A 21,652-nucleotide genomic window follows, 5' to 3' on the forward strand; every position below is an offset into this window, starting at 1 on the left:
GATGGAAGCTTCTATCGCCCTAAAGCCAACTCTGGAGGCGAAGGCCGAGCTGGGGAAAAGCTGTGTCACTTGCAAATCCACACCACGGGGCCCTCTGCATTTGTGTGTAAGGAATTCTTGGCCTGTCCTGGGGTTTGGGGAAATCAGGATGCAAGTAGATACCGTACGCTCTGCCACGGGACCGTGAAGTCTGCGGAACCTCAGAGGAACACGGACAAATGGCTGCACGAGTCCCACAGGCCGAGCCTCAATGGGCTCCTGTGTCAAGAACACAGACACGGCAGGAGGAGCAGCCGATGCAGACAAAGCTTGCAACCCCAGCACATGGTAGTGTCTGAGTGTTGGGGCCTCTGGACAAGCTCTACCACAACTGCCATATTCTGTGGCAAAATTTTAAAAATAGTTACAACTCTAACTTGTTTTACAGATAAACAGAACACAGAGTACCAACAGCCTCCAAAATACTTCGCCTAGAACCAAGTCTAGAATGCAGATGGCTGCTGCTCCAAGTGTGACAAGTCCCCTGTAGTGCCATAAATCCTAGATCTAGGTGACTAAGTGCTCTTGCTAAACCAGAAGGCACCCTCTGGCCCCAGGCCAGTCCATCAGCCCGGGCAGAAGCTTCTAGAGTAAGAGCCTGTGGATCTGTATTGGATGGATGTAAACCAGGCAAAGTCACAGGGGCTCATCCTGGAAGCCCATCTGTTTACCCACTCATGCCCTGGAGAGCCCTGCCCCCAGCTCCACACCCGCAGTCACACTGAACCACAAGAACTGGCTTCTAGGCCCTTAAGCCACTCCCACTCTCCCCTGGACAGATCCTTCTCAAACCATGAGGCCCAGAGTAGCCTTAACAGATGGTCCCAGCAGAACTGGTCACTGCATTTTCTTACTGGCAAGTGAGTCAACAGTTACCTAAGTAGAGCAACCAAACAGGATGTTTTTCCACTTAAAAGGTCTCATTTTTGTCCATTTAGAATTGATTGTGTGTGTGTGTGTGTGTGGTGGCAGGGGTTCTTGTTCTGTCACTCAGGCACAGTGTACCATGAGTAGAGTGGTGCTGTCATGATTCACTGCAGCCTCAACTTCCCAGGCTTGGGTGATCCTCCAGCCGCAGCCTCCTGACTATCTGGGACCACAGGTGCACACCACCACTATCTACTTTTTTGTAGAGTCAGGGTCTTGCTATGTTGCCCAGGCTGGTCTCAAACTCCTGGGCTCAAAACTGAATCTACTCACCTCAGCCTCCCAAGGTGCTGGGATTACAGGTGTGAGCCACTATGCCCAGCCTAGAATTGATATTTCTTAAACTCTTACTGAGTTTAACACATGAATTCCACTTACGTAGATATCGGCACACTCTCACAGCTCAAGGATTTTTCTGAATCTCGATTCTGTCCATTCAAGGTCAATATCTAAAGAAAGGGCCAGAACTGACCCTCCCTCAATGAACTCTAAGGGCAAATGTCAGGGTATGAGGAGACAAAGAAAGAAGGGTGGAAAGTACACGTTGAAATTCCGGTGTTAGAATCATAATCATCAACACTTTAAGAGACAACCTGCTTTCCAAAACATGTAGCTGCTGGATTAACTTCAAAGTCACCAGATTCCACAGGCAGGCGCTCAGAGAGGCACAGCTTTCTAAGGCCGCCCACCCTGGAACAGCGTAACAGCCTCGGGGTAAATAAACAAAGGCTTGTTTCTCTCAAGGACAAAGGTGCTCAAGTCCTTCCAAATAGTTTCTTCTTCTAAATCAGTTAGACGGCCTCGTACAACACTGTTTAGAGTGCCAGTGTGCTCAGAAGTGTGAAGTGAAAGTACATCTCAGGACCCCGAAATCACTAAGCTAAAGGGAAGACAAGGTGGGGAACGGCTTAGGGCAAACTTGCCTCCCAGGCTCCTAACAGAGACTGGAAGAAAAAAGAAAGAAAAAAAAGGCATGTACCTCCCTCACAACCGTTGGTCCACAAGGAAATTCCTCAGGGACAGAGGGCAGAACTCAAAGTCACCATCTGCTCACAGAGATAAATGCGGGTCTTACTGCTTTCTCCGGAAAGGCTCACCGGAAACGCATCTGTCTCTGATCCACCTGTGACCTGGAAACCTGGACCAAACCAACGTACATCTCACATATATTGATGTCTCACATCTCCCTAAAATGTGTTAGACCAAGTTGTGCCCCAAACACCTTGGGCACATGTCCAGGACCTGAGACTATCACGGTGCGTCCTCAACCCCTCCTGAGGCTGTGTCCCGGCTGTATCCTCAACCCCTCCTGAGACTGTCACAGTGCGTCCTCAACCCCTCCTGAGACTGTCACAGTGCGTCCTCAACCCCTCCTGAGGCTGTGTCCCGGGTGTATCCTCAACCCCTCCTGAGACTGTCACGGTGCGTCCTCAACCCCTCCTGAGGCTGTTTTTAACCTTGGGAAAATGAACTCACTGAATGGGCCAAGAATTACCTCAGAGAGGCTTCTGGTTTACAGGAAGCATTCTCTCCTGCAGGTATAATGCAATCATGTGGAATTACAAAATGCAACTTTAGTAAAGGCTGAAGGAATTAGGGTTTGATGTGATTTACCAAAAAAAAAAAAAAAAAAAAAGGAACGTTCTATTTATCAATGGACCATGAAAGCCCACACCCCCCTCTGCAGTGATGATGTCAACTGGAATGAGGGGCCCCCTCCTGTGGATGCAGCAAAGGCTACCCTCTGACCCCCACTTCCCAGAGTCCAGGCTTCCTGCTGCTCAGGGAACAGCAACCCCAGCTTCACAGGGCTCAGGCCGCCAAAGCCAACTTCCATCCATGCTGGAGAATCACCCCAGGGACCAGCGAAATGGCAGGCACAACTCTCACCTCATCCCCTTAAAGGGGAAAAGGCAACTTCCCGCTCTTCTTCCTGCTGGTGGGAACAGGGGCAGGAGTTGCAGGGTCAGGAGTCGGGCAGCAGCCTGGGTCCCTGCTAGTCACAGATGGCAAATGCCAACCAGCCCCGACCTTCACTTTGCAGAGAAGAAATCCTTCTCTTTTGTCAGGTCCCTGTTAGAAGTTTGCACCCATTCCTTTAAAAAAAAAAAAAAAAAAAAAACTTAGATACAACATGGGTGTTTTGCTGACAATATTTCAATTATCTGGGGGCCTTGGGTCGAGTGACGCCAAAACAGAAAACTGAACCCTGTTGCTCAGGAAACCACCCTCCAGCCCCATCTACCCTCCCAGGCTGTCACCTTATGGTGTTTGTCTGCTAAATGATTATTTTTAACAATAACTGCTCTTAAGAGCTAGGTGTACAGAACAGACAAGAAGTCAGCTCAGGTTGAGGGGAAGCAGGAACAGACCCCTCTCCCTGCAGGACGGTGGAGGAGGAACCTTCAGCACCTGGGTTTGCAGGATGCTGGATCTCTGAGAGCATCTCTCACAGCTCAAGTACGGCCAGACCTTCCTCTGTCACAGCCTGTTCAGGAGAAGGCAGCACCCGCCCTAGAGACCGACAAGCGCTGTGTGGGGTTCAGCTGGAGCTGAACTTTCCTCCCTTGGTGAGAGTCAGGGCCAGCGGTGAGGAGGAGAGAAGCAGCAGGCATGAGGGGCACTGTGGCAACTCCATGCCACGCTAACTCTCCTCTGATGTGCTCCGGCCAAAACCAGGCTTCTCGGAGGGCATTTCCCTTCACACATCCGGAAATCATCAACGTCTAGTCTCCTCACAGGACAGATCCTTCCACAGGAGGCAGACATTTGGCTGTAACACGTGGTAATGAGGGGCTCGCCTTCGTGCCCATTCTGTAGTGTTTCCTGTTACCTATTTTACCCTAAGCTAAAAATGGTTTCCATTTAGACTCCGTAGTGACACAGCAAAACACGCTAGATTCAGTGTGATCCCACACCCGTCACTGCTGACCTCAAGTTCTTTATTTGTTCATTTTGCTTCTAGAGTTTGTACTCTATCCCAGGGTTCCAGGCCTGTGGATTCAACCAACCATAGTTTAAGAATACTTTTTTAAGGTGTTTGTACTAAGCATTCAGACTTTATTATTCATTAAACAATATCGTTTAACAACTACTCACATGGCATATCCATGGTATAGGTGTTACGAGCAACCCTGACATGACAAAGTCTGCAGGAGGATGTGCGTATGTCGTATGCAAACACGATGCCGTTTTATACCAGGGACCTGAACACCCACAGACCTTGGTATCCATAGGCAGTCCTGCAACCCAACCCCGTGGGCACTGTGGAATGGCTATAATAGAAAATACAGAGGTTTTAAACAGTTATGTACTAAATCTAATCTTTTGTTAAGAAATTACTGTGTATCACGTGTATTATTTGGAAGTCCTTCCTGGCCCAGAGACCTGACATGTTCTTATCATCTTTTCGTCCACTGATCTAACTAGTCATTCCAGTAAGTTTATTGAACACAAATCAATTTTACAATTACATTCTTACAGGAATCACACTCATAATGTAAGCTGCTTTGGTTTTTAAAGTGAAATAACCAATAGTTTTGAAAACTAGCTATATCATAGAATAACAGGATAAAGCAGCCCCACGACATGCAAAAACATGGGGTTTCAAAGCCAACCACTATCAAACACATTACAAACCCCTAAATATGGAAATGTTTTACACCACGACAGATATTCCAGAAAAAAACAAGATGTTCAAAAAAGCCTTATGCAGAAAACCACTTTCCCCCTTCATTTTTCACACAGTTTTCAGAAGCTTGTGTTTGGCAATAACCATGAACTAGAAGTAGCGTCCGCTGCAACTACTGCTACTGAAACACAGAATATTAAAGCAAAAAAAAAAAAAAAAAAAAAAAAGACACAGCATATTTCCTATTGATGAGAATAGGTAGAGTGTTATAAGAATGAGTGTGTTCTAAAGTCAACAACATTCAAATTCTAGGTCTCCCGCAGACACTAGATGGTAACCGCCAAAGCTTATGCACTTGGCAACTTTCAAGGAGACCAAGTTCAGAGCCATCACAAGGCAGCACCATCCTCAAGTGATTATCTCAGGCGGGTTTGAGGGCAAGTGCCCCCATCACAGTGGGAAAGCTGCCCAGCCCAGCACTTCCTGAGATCACAGACCTTACCTTCGCCATCCCACGTCTTCAATAGTTTCTTTACACTGGGAACCAGTGAGCAAAACCTAAAACACTTCCTCAAATCTCAAGATAGTCTTGAGAGCTCTTCTCCTTGCCCCTTCTCTTACTGAGAAAGCCTATTTTCCAAGCAATCTGTAGTGCTTACCAGAGCTGGGGCAGGAGGAGACCTAGTGTCTGGTAGACCGAGTTTCAAGCGTGGGGAGACCGGGAAGTTCTGGAGATAGATGGCGATGATCGCGGCATGATAGTGTGAACACTCTTAATGCCACCAAACCATACACTTAAAAATGGTTCGAGTGCTATGTAATTTTACCACAATCAAAAGACTGAGAAAAGTCATCTATAATTACTGTCTCCAATATCTTGCATCCTGTAAGGTATATTTGCTTTTTGAAATCCTCAGAGCAATCATGAAAGACTAATACCCTGTCGTCTCTGAAACACAAGAAAAGTCAAGGGTTTTGATTATAGGAAAGTAGCTGGAGAGCAAAGCGTCCGTTAGACACGGCAGCCGTGGTAGGACAAACACAAGTTAGGAAGGTGGTGGTCATGCTACACGCAGATGGGAAAGGCGTGGGGAGCCACAACACCTGAGGTTTGGGAGGCACCTGGGCAGGAGCTGAGAATGTACCAAACACGTTCGATCACGCAACATTCACGGACCCCGAGTCCAGGCACGGCCACTGACATCCACTGTGCCCAGGGTGTCCTCTGCCACAGAGATACACACCCTGCCGAGGATAGTGCACAGATTAAATGTCAAAGCACAGACATGCTCAGGTCCAGCTTCTCAGATGGAAGCAAAAACACATTTCGCAGACCCCAGCAGCATGACTCTCCACCTGACTCTACCCCCGTCCCATTTATTCTAGAACCCGTCTCTCCCGGACCCCACAGCATGACTCTCCACCTGACTGCACCCCGTCCCGTGCATCTCCGCACCTGTGTCTCGGCCCTCCCTCACTCCCTCGTTGGGTCAGGCACCAACAGTCCACTGTGTGCCTGGTGCACTGAACCTTGTCAGGGGCCTCTGGGCCACGTGCCAGGACACGCACCTGGAAACTCCCAGTGTACATGTTGGTCTCCTGCAGGACGCTTGGCTCTTCTATCTGCGGGAGCCGGCACCCACCCGTACAACCGACTCCACTCTCAGAAAAGTCACAGAAGGCTCCTCACCAACCCAGCAGCACCCTGAGGCCACATCCCACTCGCCTGCTGGCTCCTGAGCCTCCCGCCCTATGATGGCTCGCTCCTTCCTGAGCTCCTTCGGCTCCCTGCCTCGATTCCACTGGTTCTTTCCTGTCATCTGGCAGGGTTCTACCAGGACCCTCTGGCTCTCACGACACCCCAGCTCCACAGACCCACCCACTGGGTGGAGCACATACGTCCAAGCCCAACCTTGCTGATATGCTCCAGCTGGCCCTGGACTCGAACCACGCTGCCGTAGCTTTCCATCAGTGTGGCATCTGCGAGTTACCTCCTGGGTAATGCCAGGTGATGGTAACATCAACCAGGAGGCACCGCTGAGAAGCAGAACGCATGGTGCGGTGACCCAAACGTCACATCCCTCAACAGACGCTCCGTGTCTTCTCTCTTGGCAGAGCTTCGCTGTAGGAAGGAGGCCGTTCCTCCAGTGCTGCTACTTCCAACACCAGGGAAAGCAAGCTTCAGAAATGAACGGCGTCAGAAGCAGGACCCACCAGCAGGGCTGCCAGCGGCCAGACGACCACAGCCCCAGCATTCCCCAGCCAGCACAGCTGACAGCCCAGGCTCTAGAAATGCACGGCTTCAACCTTAGGAGTAAAAACCCTCCCAAGCTAACTATTATTTTCAACAATGGGATTGGGGAGTGGGGAGGGAGGTTCTAACCCTGCCCCCCTTGATAGAAAAGAACTGGGATCTGATGATCTGTGCTAAGTCAGCACTTTGCTTCCACCACATGCAATCATCCTCAGCAACAGGAAAAGTCAGAAGCGTTGAGTGATGACACCGATATCAACACATGCGCTTCTGACAGCTCCAGTAACTGGCTGCAGATACAACCCGACAGCGGTGAGATCCACGGACATCTCCAGTCTTCCCAAGGATCGTGTTCCTGAATCTTCCACATTCGGAATAACCGTCTCCTTTGCCAGGGCTGAGCCATGCTTCCCTCTCCCCTGTCCTCTGCTTTCACCAGCTTCGTGCGCGTTTCCAAGCAAGTGTCTGTGCAGGTGCTATCACTTATTTCCACAGCAAGAATGTACACAGACACCACACAGAAATGGGCAACCCTGTTAGGAGCTGTGCAGGGACATCTAACTCATCAATGTGCCAAATTCCTGTTGCCATAGAAATTAAACTAATGTTGCTATGACCGCATCTCTTACTGCACCACTAAAGACCATCCTGGTAAGAGGAATGTGCCTCTGCATAGCATTCAGCTCACGTTTACGTGTCCGTTTTCCCTGAATATGCTTGTTATGTGAGATAGAAATCAGTGAGATGAGCTATAACGTATAGTATAGGATCGTTGTGTCTCCTAGGCTCAAACACACCCTTTAATGAAGTTTAACTCTCTGGGGACGTGAGTTACATAGTAACATGTTTTGGATACTGTCCCTTTCACATTCTAAATATCAACACCAAAGAAGTTCTGGAGTTCCTTTTTAAATTGAAATGCCATTTACAAAGCATAAAAGCCCCAATATTAAAGGATACAATTCAGTCTTTTTAGTGTATTCTCAAAGCTGCACAACAATCAACCACTAGTATGTAGTTCCGGGACTTTTTCACCACCGGCCAAAAAAACCTTGAACCCATTAAGAGTCAGCACATGCTCCTTCCTTCCTCCAGCCCCTGGCAATCGCCAGCTGTCTTCCGTTTCTCTGGATTTGCCCATTCTGGACACCTGTTGTGAGGAGAATCATACACAGTGCGTGACCTTTGGCATGATCTTTGGTGCTGGCATCTTTCACGTCCAAGGCGAGTGGAATCTCACAGTGCACGACCTTTGGCACCGGCATCTTTCACATCCAAGGCTCGTTCGGGTTGGAGCACATGTTCTTTTGTTCCTTTTTACGGCTGAGTGATATTCCATTGTGTACATATTTTCTTCATCCATTCATCTGTTGACACCTGGGTTGTTTCTACTATTACCAATAGTGCTGCTATGAAGATTCTTGCATAAGATTTTTTTTGTAAAAATGTTTTCAATTTTCTTGGGCATAAGCCTAGGAGTGAAATTGCTGGGTCGTATGGTGATTTTATGCTTAACTTTTCTGAGGAACTGCCGGACTTTTCCAAAGCAACTGTACCGTTTTACTTCCCCTCCCACTAAAGATTTCAGTTTTCTCAAATTCACCAACATGTCACTGTCCAATACTGGGGTTTTATCCATCTTGGTGGTTGTGAAGCAGTATCTCACGGTGGTTTTGATTTCCATTTCTAAGATGAATTCTGTTAAACATCTCATGTGCTTTTTAAGGCATTTATTTCTTTGGAGAATGTATTCAAATCCTTTGTCCATTTTTAAATTGGATTTTTTTTATTAAGAGTTTTAAAATATATTCTTGATATCAGGCCCTTATTGGGATAATGTATCCTGTTCTGTGGGTTGTCTTTTTACTTTAATAGTATCCTCTGAAATGAACATTTTTAATTTTGATACCGTCTTTTTCCCATCAGTTGCTTGTTATGTTTTAGACGTCTCATCTAAGGAAACATTGCCTAATCCATCGTAACAGTTTCACCAGGATTCGCCCCCTAAAGTTGTCATAGGCTGAACTGCCCCTCATGCCTCAGATTCCCATGTTAAAGTCACAACCCCAGAAACTCAAAATGTCACTATATTTAGATACAGGGCCTTCATCTTGGCAATTTAGGTCCCACAAGATCTTAAGAGTAGGCCCTGATCCCTCACAATCGGCTCCTTACGTTGGATCCATTTTGAGCTTTGTGTGTAGGGTGAGGAAGGGTCCAGGCCATCCTTTTCCATGTGGATACCCTAGTTGTCCCAGCACCATTGAGTTGCGAAAGGAAAAAAGTAAAGCAACCCTTACGTCCTTTCTCCATCAACAGAAGACACACTGAAGAATCGTGGACAATTTTGTTGGTTTAAGCCAGTGGTTTTCAAACTTTTGGGTCTCAGGAACCCTTTGCACTTTATTGAAGATCACAAAAAGCCTTCTCATGAGGCCAGGAGTGGTGGCTCATGCCTGTAACTCCAGCACTTTGGGAGCAGAGGCAGGTGGATCACTTGAGGTCAGGAGTTCGAGACCGGCCTGGCCATGATGAAACCTACTAAATACAAAAAGTAGCCGGGCATGGTGGCGGATACCTGTAGTCCCAGCTACCTAGGGAGGCTGAGGCAGGAGAATCGCTTGAACTCAGGAGGCAGAGGTTGAAGTGAGCTGAGGTCACACACCACTGCACTCCAGCCTGGGTGGCAGAGCAAGACTCGGTCACAAAAAGAAATAATTTAGTTCATTTTACAATGATAAAGTCATTACATCTTAACAGTTTTAAAGAAGAAACCATTTTCCAAAATAAGCAGCACTGTGGCAATAGTTTGTGCTGCTGTGAAAACGCCTAACATCTCTGCACCTCAGACAGCAGGGTTCTCATGCCTGCATCTGCATTCAGTGCGCAGCAGAGCCGTGGTTGAAGTTTATGAAGAAAGTCTGACCCCATGCTGATATACAATTAGAAGTATTTTCATTGTGTTTTCAGAACATTTTAGGTATTCTCTGCTGCCAAATGTAACAAGCGGCACTTCCGTACAGGCTGTCTGCAATGAGGAGTCTGTGCTCTGGTCAATGGACTTTTCTGCCCCAATTCCTTCTAAGTCGACTGGCCCGTCCTGCACTTGGCTGGCTTTTACCAGCACACTATTTGTAATCACATTGGTTAGAAAACACTGGTTCAGAGTTATGAGCAGCTTCCACATTTCATTATGTGTCAAAAAAAAAAAAAACAAAAAACCAACCAACCCACATCAATATCACCATTGATCACATGAGAAAGTGGTGGACACAAGATTTTTATACTTTAATATTCACTGGAAAGCTCAAATGTCTATCACTGGGAATAAGGTGCTTTCCTGGAGATGAAAGTCATTTTGTTCATTTTTCAGGCCACACCTGGAAATACCTCCATCTGAAGTGGCATTGTTTGTACGTCTTTCTTTACATAAAGAAAGCTGTTAGTGGAAGAAGTGGTTCTGCAGGTTCATAGCTCAGAGGCACCAGTGCTCTCCCTAGATAACCATAAAATCCTCAGAAGATGAACCTGTGCACCATTCCTGTTTCTCACTCAGAACATTCCAGAAGGAACCCTGAATCCCGGTGCTGCAGCGGGACTGAAGTTTGCTCTCACCCACACAATGAACCCAGGGAGCTCCCCCAGTCGCCACCCCAAGGCCATAGCCTTGATCCTCTGTCTGGTCTGGGAGGGCTCCTGCAGCTCCAGCCTAGCAGGGAAAAGCAGGCACCCACATGTCAGAAAGCACTCCCAAGGCCCGGCGAGCACTTCTGCTTATGTGCCAGCCAAATGCGTTTGACAAGGCTACACCCAGCTGTACAGCAGGCAGCGAGGTACCCAGCAAATACTCAGGGCTCATGTTACTGAGGAAGGAAGGTGGACAGCGAGGTACCCAGCAAGTGCTCAGGGCTCACGTTACAGAGGGGAAGTCAGGCAGATAGTGAGGTACCCAGCAGGGTTCACGTTACCAAGGAGGAAAGGAGCGTGGAGACAAGGGGGCTGGAACAGTCTGTCATAATCTTTTGCATTTACAAGGCTCGCTAAAGATTATCCGATTTGTTCTTGGCAACAGCTCACAAGATAGGCAGAGGCATGACTGTTTTCACTACTTCATAAAAAGAGATCCAGAGAACTAATGATGACCACGTGCTCTTCCCACAGGCTCCCAGAAATCCTCAAATCATCTCTCTTGTATACATGTGATAGTATCTCAGTCACATCCCCTCTCTGCAGGGGGGATTTTAATGCCGCCCTGCTGTTCCTTCGCACCCCTGCCCTCTCCTGCATTTCAGCCATGCCCACCATCCATGATGCCCACCATCCATGGGGAGTCCACACCACCCCAGCCCCGCTGCTGCTGATGGCTTGGGTCACCCTTATCTTTCATTTCCACCGGCAGGGACCTGTTCTTCCTTCAAACGCAGCTCAAACTCACTCATTGTGTGAAGCCTTTTCCAGCCACCACAACTGTCATGTGTAAAATCAGTGTGTAGAATGCTTCATTTAGGAGGTGCTTATGTTGCCTTATTGGCTGTGAGCAGGACCAAATTCTTAGCAAACCAAGTGATCCCCTCTCCCCATCTCTGCTCCAGTGCACTTAAAACAAGCATTCCTGGAAGCACCTTTTCAGTCCAATTCATGCATGAGTCTGCCCCACACCCTGCAGAAAAGCCCTGGCGGTCAGGGCTCAGGGCCCCCAGGTGGGTAAGGAGAGCTTAGTGCCCTCTCTGGAATTGTTGCCCAGAGACCCATGGCTGGAAGGGAAAAAACTTTGCATCCTGTGAAATATCCAGGCCTCAAGACCCACTCAGGAGCAGAAAACGAGGAAAGAGCCTTGAACAGACCCTCGGGAGGGCAGTCAGCAGGAGCCACGGAGGCCACCAGGAGGGAGGGAGGGAGGCAGGCAGGGAGGCCAGAGGTGATGTGGCTAGAGGTGACATGGTGGGGGGTGACATGGCATGGTGGGGGGAGGAGATGTGGCCAGCGGCAACGTGGCCAGGGAAGGAGATACGGCTGGAAGTGACAAGAGGGGTCTCCAGGCCTCAGACTGTGCCTGATTTATGGATGACATTTTGTTATATCTAACTTTAAAGTAGCAATTTAGAACCATTGTGTACATTTCAAGCACGGTACAAATATAGCACATTTCCCAAACCAAAGAACAGTGCATTGAAGGACAAAATAGCAGCTCACCAATAAAAAGAGTAAAGAAAAAAATTCATTTTAACATCAGAAATAAAGAGATCCTACAGCTCTTCTAGTCCAATCCCCACCCTAATGTGAATGGGGGGAAAGGGAAGTAGATTCTAGTCAGTCAGAATTAAAGGCAAAACCGATCCCCTTTACTTTCTACTTGACAGAAAACAAGAAGCTCATCAAGGAATCCCTACGAACAGTAGCTTTAGGAGTCCCCAAAATGCAAAATTCACCTTCAAATTAAATCAACTGCTAAGTGTGTATAAAGTTATTGTTTTCATTATTGCCTTCCTCATTCCCAGGGGCTTTATTTAGACCTTGTTTCCCCCTAATTGCCTCCAACACACCCAGGAAATTTAAACCCCACAAGTAAACCGTGTCTCGATTAACATACAGCATTCTTTAGGAGCAGACAGTCCGTTGCTCTAAGACGTTCTTGTCACCTAAGCACTGAGTACAGCCTGAGAATGCACAACACACACACACACACACACACACGAACTTGGACAGACAACAGATGAGATGTGGCACATGAGGAGGAAGACGAGACAAATGAGCTTCACCGACTTCACCCCGGATCCATGAAGAAGTGACACATACAGACTGCTGGGGTGCCAGTGACTCCTCAAAAACAGCCAAGGGCAGCATTTGAAAAAGCAGCACCACAGGCCAGGAGGGTCTTTGGGCTTCAGAGGGGAGGGGCGCCTCCGACCATGTGTTGGGGGCTTCAGAAGGGGAGGGGGGCCCCAACCAGGTGCTGGGGACTTCAGAAGGGAGGGGTGCCCCGACCAGGTGCTGGGGCTTCAGACGGGAAGGCAAATATATCCAATTCATCCTGTCACTAAAAACGACATAATCTGCCATCTCCATCACAGATGATGCAGTCAGGTTTCCATCACCGGGGTGGTTTTTTTTTGTTTTTGTTTTTGTTTTTGTTTTTTTTTACATGGAGTCTCTGCTCTGTCGCCCAGGGTGGAGTGCAGTGGCGCGATCTCGGCTCACTGCAACCTCTGCCTCCCGGGTACAAGCGATTATCCTGCCTCAGCCTCCCAAGTAGCTGGGATTACAGGTGCCTGTGTCACCATGCCCGGCTAATTTTCATATTTTCAGTACAGACGGGGTTTCACCATGTTGTCCAGGCTGGTCTTGAACTCCTGACCTCAGGTGATCCACCTGCCTCATCTTCTCAAAGTGCTGGAATTACAGGCATAAGCCACCACGGCCTGTGATTACTAGTGTAATTTCTAAGCCGCTCTCTAACACCCACTCCCCCCCCCCTTTTTTTTTAAACCAGCTTTATGGCTATATTTTTTCCAAGAGAACCCATTACCCATTTGAAGTACAAATAAGACACCATGTTTAAAAACCAAAAATGCCAATTTACATAGAAATCTCCAAATACCCAGTCGATTTCAGCCTTGAGAATAAGATCAAGCTGTTGGCTGAATACAACTTCCCTTTCCATCTGTCTGTTAGACACAAGGACAAAGCCACGAGCTAGGGACATAAAGGCAGCAACCAGGAAGGCAGCCGAGACTCCAAATAAAAGCTCGAAGGACCAACACAAAGGTACCACACCCCGCACGCCCTCCTCTCCTTCCTTTTCAGAACTTCCAGAGGATGAAACAGGGACCTCCTCAGACATCCCACGGTGCAGGCGGCCAGAGGGGAAGGCGGCGGCAGCAGCCTGAATGAGGCCACCAGGAAATCACATTCCACAAACAGAAATTCTCCATGTGCTTTACATCCTCTGTCTCTGAAGAACTATGCCAGTCTAACAGTCGCTAGAAAACTGCATTCAAGTGTCATTTCGCATTTCAAGCAAAGAAAACAGTGGTGGGGCATGAGGGAAAAACATAGCCATGTGTTCTGGGGTATTAAAAATAAGTTTTCTTCTGTTATAAATGTATAATTATACATTCTCAGATTTCTGTATAATTGATATGCTTCCCAATTAGCAGACAGAGTAATAAAAAGTGAATTCCAAGTGTAAGATCGGAGGACCCATTCACATGGCTTCAGGTTCTGCTACTGTGTTTCAACTTAAGAAAATGGTTCTGTGTATTGGTAACAAGGCGTGAGTGTCTGTGTGGCTGTAATCAGGGTTCGTGTTGGCTCCCTAGCAGAGGATGTTACACTGTTACATTATCTTCTACAAAAAATCCTGAAAAAATGAAGGCTGAATAGACATACACACCCTCCCAAAATAATCCAAATGCCCATCGATATGAAAAACAGATGAATTACGGTTTCCATCATGGAATATTCCTCAGCAGTGAAAACAAACTATAGCCACAGGTTCCAACTAGGATAAAGAAAACCTTTTAAACACGCTTAAAGTGAACTGACAAGGCAGAATTCCTCCATTACAGGCATTGGCTCCAACAGGGTACAGTTCTGAATCCTGTGATGTAGAATTAGTTATCAACCCTGTTTAGGGACACATCTAGAAAAAAGCAAAATAATGACTACACAATTTTACATTCTTTGTAAATTATAACTACTATGAAAATTCTAAAAATGTGAAAATCTTCCCAACTCTTCCTTTGACAAGCTTCAAAATAAATACCCTGGCATTGCTTGCGACACTCACAGGTGTGCCAAAATAATTGAAAATATACCCAAGTTAGTAGAATCAAAACTTGAAGATGTACGAGTCGTCCCTGCCTCGCTATCTCTACATCGTGTAGAAATTTAAGAGCAGGTAGTGGCACTGCAATGCAAGGCTCAAATCAACTGGGTATTTGGAAACTTCTGTGCAAATTGACATTTTTGGTTTTTAAACATCGTGTTATTTGTACTTCAAACAGGTAACTGTTTGGTTCTCTTGGAAAAAATACAGCCATAAACCTGGTTTAAAAAAAAAAATACGGGAGTGGGTATGAGACAGTAGCTTAGAAATTTTACCAGTAACGGCAGGGAGCAGTGGCTCATGCCTGTAATCCCAGCACTTTGAGGCAGGACCCATAGGGCCTTTGAGGGCACCGGTCTCCTCTGTTGCCTTCCTGCCAGACTGACCCCAGGACATTCACTGGGTTTCCACCCCTGTCTCATTCAACATCCCCCCCAAGGGTAGCCTTCGTCCTCATCTGGGGCTCAACTCTGCCCAGTTTCCTAAATCTCTGCCTTCAGAGCCTGAAAACACCCACGCCCAGGGTAACCCTAGGTCCACGTTTACCCTAGAGTCCCGATTTTATGTTTCCCCAGCATCGCCTTAGTGATAATATATCCTGTAAATTCGAACTGCCTTCACACCTCACCCGCACCGTCTCCCAGCAGACCCCACTCAGATGTACCTGCCCCAGACCCCACACCCAGGTCTGTGCATGCTGCCCTGCTCTGCCTCTGTGGGAACCACCTCTCTTTCTTGAGGAATCAGCTGGTGATCATCTCCTTGTGGAGGGCTGCCCTGACTTCCAACCCTCTCCAGCAAAGGTAGAAGCCATCCTCGGTACTTCCCCCAAAACTCAGGTCAAGTATGAAGATGGTGCAGATGCTAGCTGTGCCTGGGATGCCATGGGCAGGGTCCCCAGATGCTCTGCACATGGCCCGGGGCACAGCCTGAACACAGCAAGTGCTACAGAAATAAAACCGACATGCGCTGACCTCTGATAGGGCCTCCTTCACCATCTACATCTGTCTCCCCTCTGGACAGTAAAATCCACAAGACAGGGAGGGCTTGTCTCACTCACCTTCAAACTCCCAGGGCCACCCTGGCAGGTAAAGGGGACTCAAATGTCTTCTGAAGGAAGCCGCTGGTTAGCTGCCAAGTTAAAGGGCCTCTGAAAATCAGAGCTCAGCATAGGAGTCCAGCACACGTTATGATGAATGACTCCAACCACGGCAGAACTGGCCGTGGAACCAGTGCTGACCAATTCAGGGTTTGTTCACTGTTTCTCAGTTCATTAGCATAACTCACTCTAACACAGCAGCCACGCACAGACCCTCAGACATCTACACAGAGTGGGACGATGGCGCCGAGTCATGTAAACGTCCCATTGTAGACTGGGAGACACCAGTCAGACGTGGACCTAGGGAGAGCGCAGACCTCGCATTAAATCGGCTCCGTGTAAACAGCACTCCCTGCCAGGCCCTTTCCTATCTGCACAGCTTCTACAAATTCAACTCTCGCACCTGACACCTAAGAATACTGCGTACCCCCATGTGAACCGCCCACTTACCTCCCAAAATGACCCGGCATGGCCGAGTACAAACCATTTCAACATAAGGGAACTGGAGGGCATGTGGGGCTTTCCTGAGTCCCTGCTGCCTCCTGACTGGAGGGTCCACTGCTTCACACAGACCCCTAGTGAAGGGCGGGTCTCTTCGGCCCCCTCAGAGTCAAGAAAATCCTTGTTCACTTTCTCAAGACCGCACACAACCGAGTCACAAAGTAGGGCGGAACCTCGACTCTCCGGGTTCAGGTCATGTTGAGTTTAGGACCTGCTGCTGTGATCACTGCAGGAAATGATGAGCCTGATTCCGGCTTTGACCTCGAGCTGATCAGCATTAACTAATTTCACTTTCCAGGACCAATTTCAAAGGCCTGCAAAGCCAGAGAAGGGAGAGGAGAGGGAACATGCCCTCACCCCAGACCTGCTGCAAGCATGCACTTCTCAGATGCATCCCAAGGTGCACAGCGTGTCCGGTGCCTGTTCATGTCCACTGACTTGCAGGTCTTCTATGTGGCATCAGCCTCCTGGGCCCTGGGGGCAAGAGGTATAATGGCAAGTCCCCTCTGCAGCAAAGGTGAGGTGCAGGGACCCAACGCAATAGAACTGACCTTTTTCTGATAGTCTTGAAACAGAAGGAAAATACTGTACAGCCAACGTCCCCTCACGCAGGTTTATTTACCTGTGACTCAGAGGCCATGACAGACAACTTCAGGTTCTTACTGATTCCTATTTTCCCCATCCAGAAAACCTTTCTTTTTAATATCGTACGAACTTGCCATTCTGTAGGCCAAAAACAGCAAATATTAGCAGTTTCCTACAATTCAACCGAATAAAACATGATCACGACCTTTTGTGAAACCATGAAGAAAAGGTGGATATCTCAATATGTGTTTCCAGACTGGCTTTGTTCCTGAAGCACTAACTCTGTTCACTCAGGATTTTAGACCCTGAAGAATAAACATCAGTATCCCACCAAGAAAACCAAAAGAATGAAATAATTTTGCATCCACCTTGGAGCCTTTTTAGGACAAGGCAGGACACAAACTTTTAAAAAGCTGCAGTTGTCCCTCTGTATACACAGGGACATGGATTCCAGAACAACCCCCGAGTTTACCCAAATCTACGTATCCACAGGACCCGCGGCCACCCTATGGAACCGCATGTAGGAAACTTCGGCCCTCCACAAAGCCAGGTTTTTTCAATAAGGGTTAGGTTAGAAAAAAAATTAACATAAGTGATCCTTCGAAGCTCAAAACCCATGTCGTTCAGGGTCAGCTGCATTTACTATTTGTGTCATAACTGAGGCCTGAAAGCCATCATTCTCAATACCTTAACGTGATGGTTAACAAACTAACTGTTCTGATTAGAAAGAGGAAAAAGCTTATTTTTAAGCTGACAATCAGAGTGGGCGCTGCTACGGTGAACGTAGAACAGACCTAAGCAAGCACCAAGGCTGGGGTGACTGCCTGTGCTCAGACCCACCAGGGCCCGTTCCTCCATCTCCCTCTGCTGAAAGGGATAACCCCTTCTCCCCCATGACTAAAGGGCCTTTATTTAAATATTCACACGAGAAGTGCTATGAAAAGCTGAAAGGTCACAGATGACATTTTTAAAAATAAACATTAACTTAAGCATTTAACAAGCCCATTATGATTTAAAAAAAAAAAAAAAGGAATTAAGTTGCTGGGTGTGGTGGCTCATGGCTGTAATCCCAGCACTTTGGGTGGCCGAAGTGGATACATCACCTGAGGTCAAGAGTTTGAGACCAGCCTGGCCAACATGGTGAAACCCCGTCTCTAACAAAAATACAAAAATTAGCCAGGCATGGTGGCAGACGCCTGTAACCCCAGCTACTTGGGAGGCTGAGGGAGGAGAATCACTTGAACCTGGGAGGGGAGGTTGCAATGAGCCGAGATCGTGCCATTGCACTTCAGCCTAGGTATTCAAGTGTGGAACTCCATCTCAAAAAGAAAAAAAAGTATAAAGTTTTCCTTCCAATGAACCTATCATTCAGCCACTGAGGTAACCTATAGGTACTTATTCAGCCATGAGATAAACCACAGGAGACATAGGCGAACAGGACACAGTTCCTCCCTGAAAGAAGGCTGCACCCCAACAGAAGGCAGGCACACACTCCGAATGGAATCAACGTAGGGAACAGATGCTGCTGCAGGTGGAACTGGCTGCACAGAGCACCCGCTCAAGTGTCTGAGAAATAAGGAGCTGTTGGTGGCATCACCTACCGCACCTGAGCTGGGGCGCTGGGGAGCCTGTCATCACCACCACCACCCGGGGCAAAGACCCCCAGAACCACACAACGACCTTACAAACTCACCGAGGAGATGACTGAGAAATGTGCGTGGAATGATGTGAACACGCAGACATCAGGGCCACGCGCGGCGTTGGTTTTGTGCATTGACCTGAGCATGCCCCAGGTGCCCAGATGGCTGATTCTGCATTATTTCTGTGTGAGATGCATGTTTGCCTCTGGACTGAGTGGAGACCCATCCTCACCAGTATGGAGGGTACCACCCTATCCACCCAGGGCTCGAGTAAAACAGCAAGGCGGGGAAGACTGGGCTCACTCCACCTGTCTGGCTGATGGGCCAGTGACATCTGTCTTCTGCTGCCCGTGCTCCTGGGTCTCAGCTCCTCAGACCCGGGTGGGATGTGCACCCTCCGCTTCTCAAGTCTTCAAGCCACACCCTCCCAGGGCTCTAGCTTGCAGGCTGTGGGTCCTGGGGCTTCTTGGACTCCGTAGCCCCTGCAGCAAGCCTCCCTCTGGAGACACACACACACCCGGCTGGCTGTCTCTCTGGAGAGCCCTGACTAAAAGCCGCCCCTAAAAGTGGTCTTCACAGTTTCTTTCTAGCCCTAAGATCCCAGCGCCCCTCCTACAATTCTAGGCGGAAAGGTGGATGGAAACCAATGGACAGAGGTGTGTGCCGAGGACACGCCAGGCAGCGGCGCTTGGCAGGAGGGCACTAACCCTCTAAGCAAAGAATCAACGTTGCTTGCCACAAAAATGAGAACGGTAAAGATTTCTTCAAACAGAAATGAGTTTGTTTCATGATTTGCTCTTAATCATAAAAGTAGGCCTATTAACAATTACATAAGTCTTTAGAGGCCCCTGAACTACTCCTGTTCCTTTGTGTTTTTATACAAAATAAGCCTGAGGTTAAAGAGAGTAACGTCACTGGTCGCAGCTGGGGCCACGCGAGGACACAGCTTATACCCATGAGGTCCCTGGGTGCCGAGTCCTTCCCTTGCTATTTATGGAAATATGGGAGAAACCAGGAGGTCTGAGCATGGACCTGGCCATGCTCCCAAGGGTCGAGGAAAGCACCCATCTGTCCAGTCTTCCCTCCACCCCACGGTTCCCTCCTACCTGGACTCTTGGGCTGACGCGGCTCATGCACTCAGCAGCGCCACCATTAAACGTTTAGCTTCGCATCACCAGGGCCTCCTCTGGCCTCCTCTGATCACCCCTGGACCTGCAGTCAGCACTAGTCTGCAGGACATGCGTGGACAAGGCTGATGGATCACGGCCTTCAACCAGGAAGGTGCCAGGCAAGGAGTCGGAGACACTGGGGATGGAGCAGCACTCACCTGGGGAGGCGAAGGCCGGCAGCGGCCACCACGGAGGACCTCCCTTCCCACCCTGAGGGCAGCTCACCCAGGGAGGCGAAGGCCGGGCACCGGCCACCACCAAGGACCTCCCTTCTCACCCTGAGGGCAGCTCACCCAGGGAGGCTAAGGCCGGCACCGGCCACCACTGAGGGTCTCGAGGGCCCTTCCCACCCCGAAGGCAGCTGCGATCACATTTCCCATCGCACCAAGAGACCCCTGTATTGAGCACAAAGCTTTTCAACATTCGAATCAATAAGGAATCACAACACGGACATTCCCTCAATCCAAAAGGCCAGCCCACGAAACAGACACGCAATCCTCATACACATTTCCTGTGGGAAAGTCAATCCGTCCCTGGGGCCTTGCGCCAGGGGTGGGGGAGCATCATGGGGAGAAGCCCCAGCCTGGCTCCTCCCCCTACAGCTCCTTTTCCCTCTGCCTCCCGGCCCCCCACCCCCTCCCTAGCTTCAGAGGCTCCTTCCTCAAATTCTTTCCCCTTGATGAAGTCATTCATTCCCAAAACACAAAACAAAGGCATGGGGGCTCAAGAGAAAATCCACACCGTGGCTCCTGTTTTAGATTCTCGTAAGTTTGAGAATAACCAAGCAAGAATCTTTGGCATCTGAATGTGGTCTGAAGGCATCTGAGCACAATGCCCGGCACTGGCCAGGAGTAGATTATGGGTGTCTGGGACATCTTCATAACTCTACACCAATTATTTTGAAACATCACTAGCAAAATAAAACCATGTGAATAGCTACTTCTCTGTTAAAAGTAGGAAAAGACTCCAAGCTGCCCTCAAGGAACATCCTTCCCATGAGGAGTTTCTGCATCGAGCCTTTCAGGCACAGGCGTGGCCCCCGGGCCCGACTCCCTCATCCCCGTGTCATAAAGCAGCAAAGACGGTGGGGAATAAAGCAAGTAAAGGAGTCAGTCCCGCACAAAACGGGCTCCAGAAGCCACAGCCCCTCTCGCAGTGTGGGAGCCAAGTCCAGAGACCTGGAAACCCCAGGGTTCCCAGGGAGGAGGGCAGAACAATGCCATTTCCCCCTAGTTTAGGGAGACAGCACCCCACGTCCTCTGGCCTTAATGGAAGAGATACTTCACATAAATGATTCGAATGAATCCACCACACACAGAAAATGGGCTAAGGGCTAAGACACCCATTTAAATGCCTGCAAAAACACATTAAAGGAACACACAAATAAGCGAGGTTCTTCTCTTATCCAAGAAATATTAAGAAACAAATCCAGCAAGCAATCTCTTTGCAATCAAAAGACCAATTCAGAGGTGCAGATTAAAAATCAAGACACAACTGAACCCTTAATACACCAAGAACCAAGTTCCATGGAAGTGAAATCATGTCACCACCTCCCAGCTGAAGGAAGCAGCACTGGCCACTGACCAGCTGTTCAGTCGTGGGTCAGTGAACGAAAGGCAATGCTGCCCAGGACAACGACGAGATGTTAACCTGAACAGGGCAAAATCACAGAGGCTGGAGGGACCTTCCAGGTAACCCGGCCCCCTCAGTGGACAGAGGACCCCCTTGGGGCCACAGAGCCCAGAGCTCCAGTGTGCTCGGGACAAGCACTCAACTGCAACCCTGATGTCCGAACGCCTTCTGCCCTTCTCCGTCTCTGCCCCATTAACAGGGAATCCGTGAATGCTAAGGAAATGTGATGCATTTCACAATACATTTAGATTTCTAGCAAATTAAAGATAAACAGTGAGAAACTTTGGGAATTAACCAAAATACAGTTCACTGAATGCCCAAACTCAAAGCTAGTCTCCAAGAGGTGA

General features: G+C 48.5%; 2 protein-coding genes across 2 annotated transcripts in view; one reads left to right on the forward strand and one right to left on the reverse strand.

Annotated features, from left to right (window-relative positions):
- LOC135964597 (ATP-dependent 6-phosphofructokinase, platelet type-like) overlaps nucleotides 1–6,674 on the reverse strand; it is a 43,243-nt gene extending 36,569 nt beyond the window's left edge. The window contains exon 1 of the mRNA XM_065518749.2: nucleotides 6,510–6,674. Coding sequence (XP_065374821.1) covers nucleotides 6,510–6,566 — 57 coding nt within the window. The 5' untranslated portion in view covers nucleotides 6,567–6,674. The remainder of the gene's footprint in view (nucleotides 1–6,509) is intronic.
- The window catches only part of DEFB108B (defensin beta 108B), an 875,574-nt gene that overhangs the window by 185,538 nt on the left and 668,384 nt on the right, over nucleotides 1–21,652 (forward strand). The gene's annotated exons all lie outside the window — the stretch shown is intronic.

Source organism: Macaca fascicularis, chromosome 8, assembly GCF_037993035.2.
Source record: "Macaca fascicularis isolate 582-1 chromosome 8, T2T-MFA8v1.1".
NCBI classification, from domain to species: Eukaryota; Metazoa; Chordata; class Mammalia; order Primates; family Cercopithecidae; genus Macaca; species Macaca fascicularis.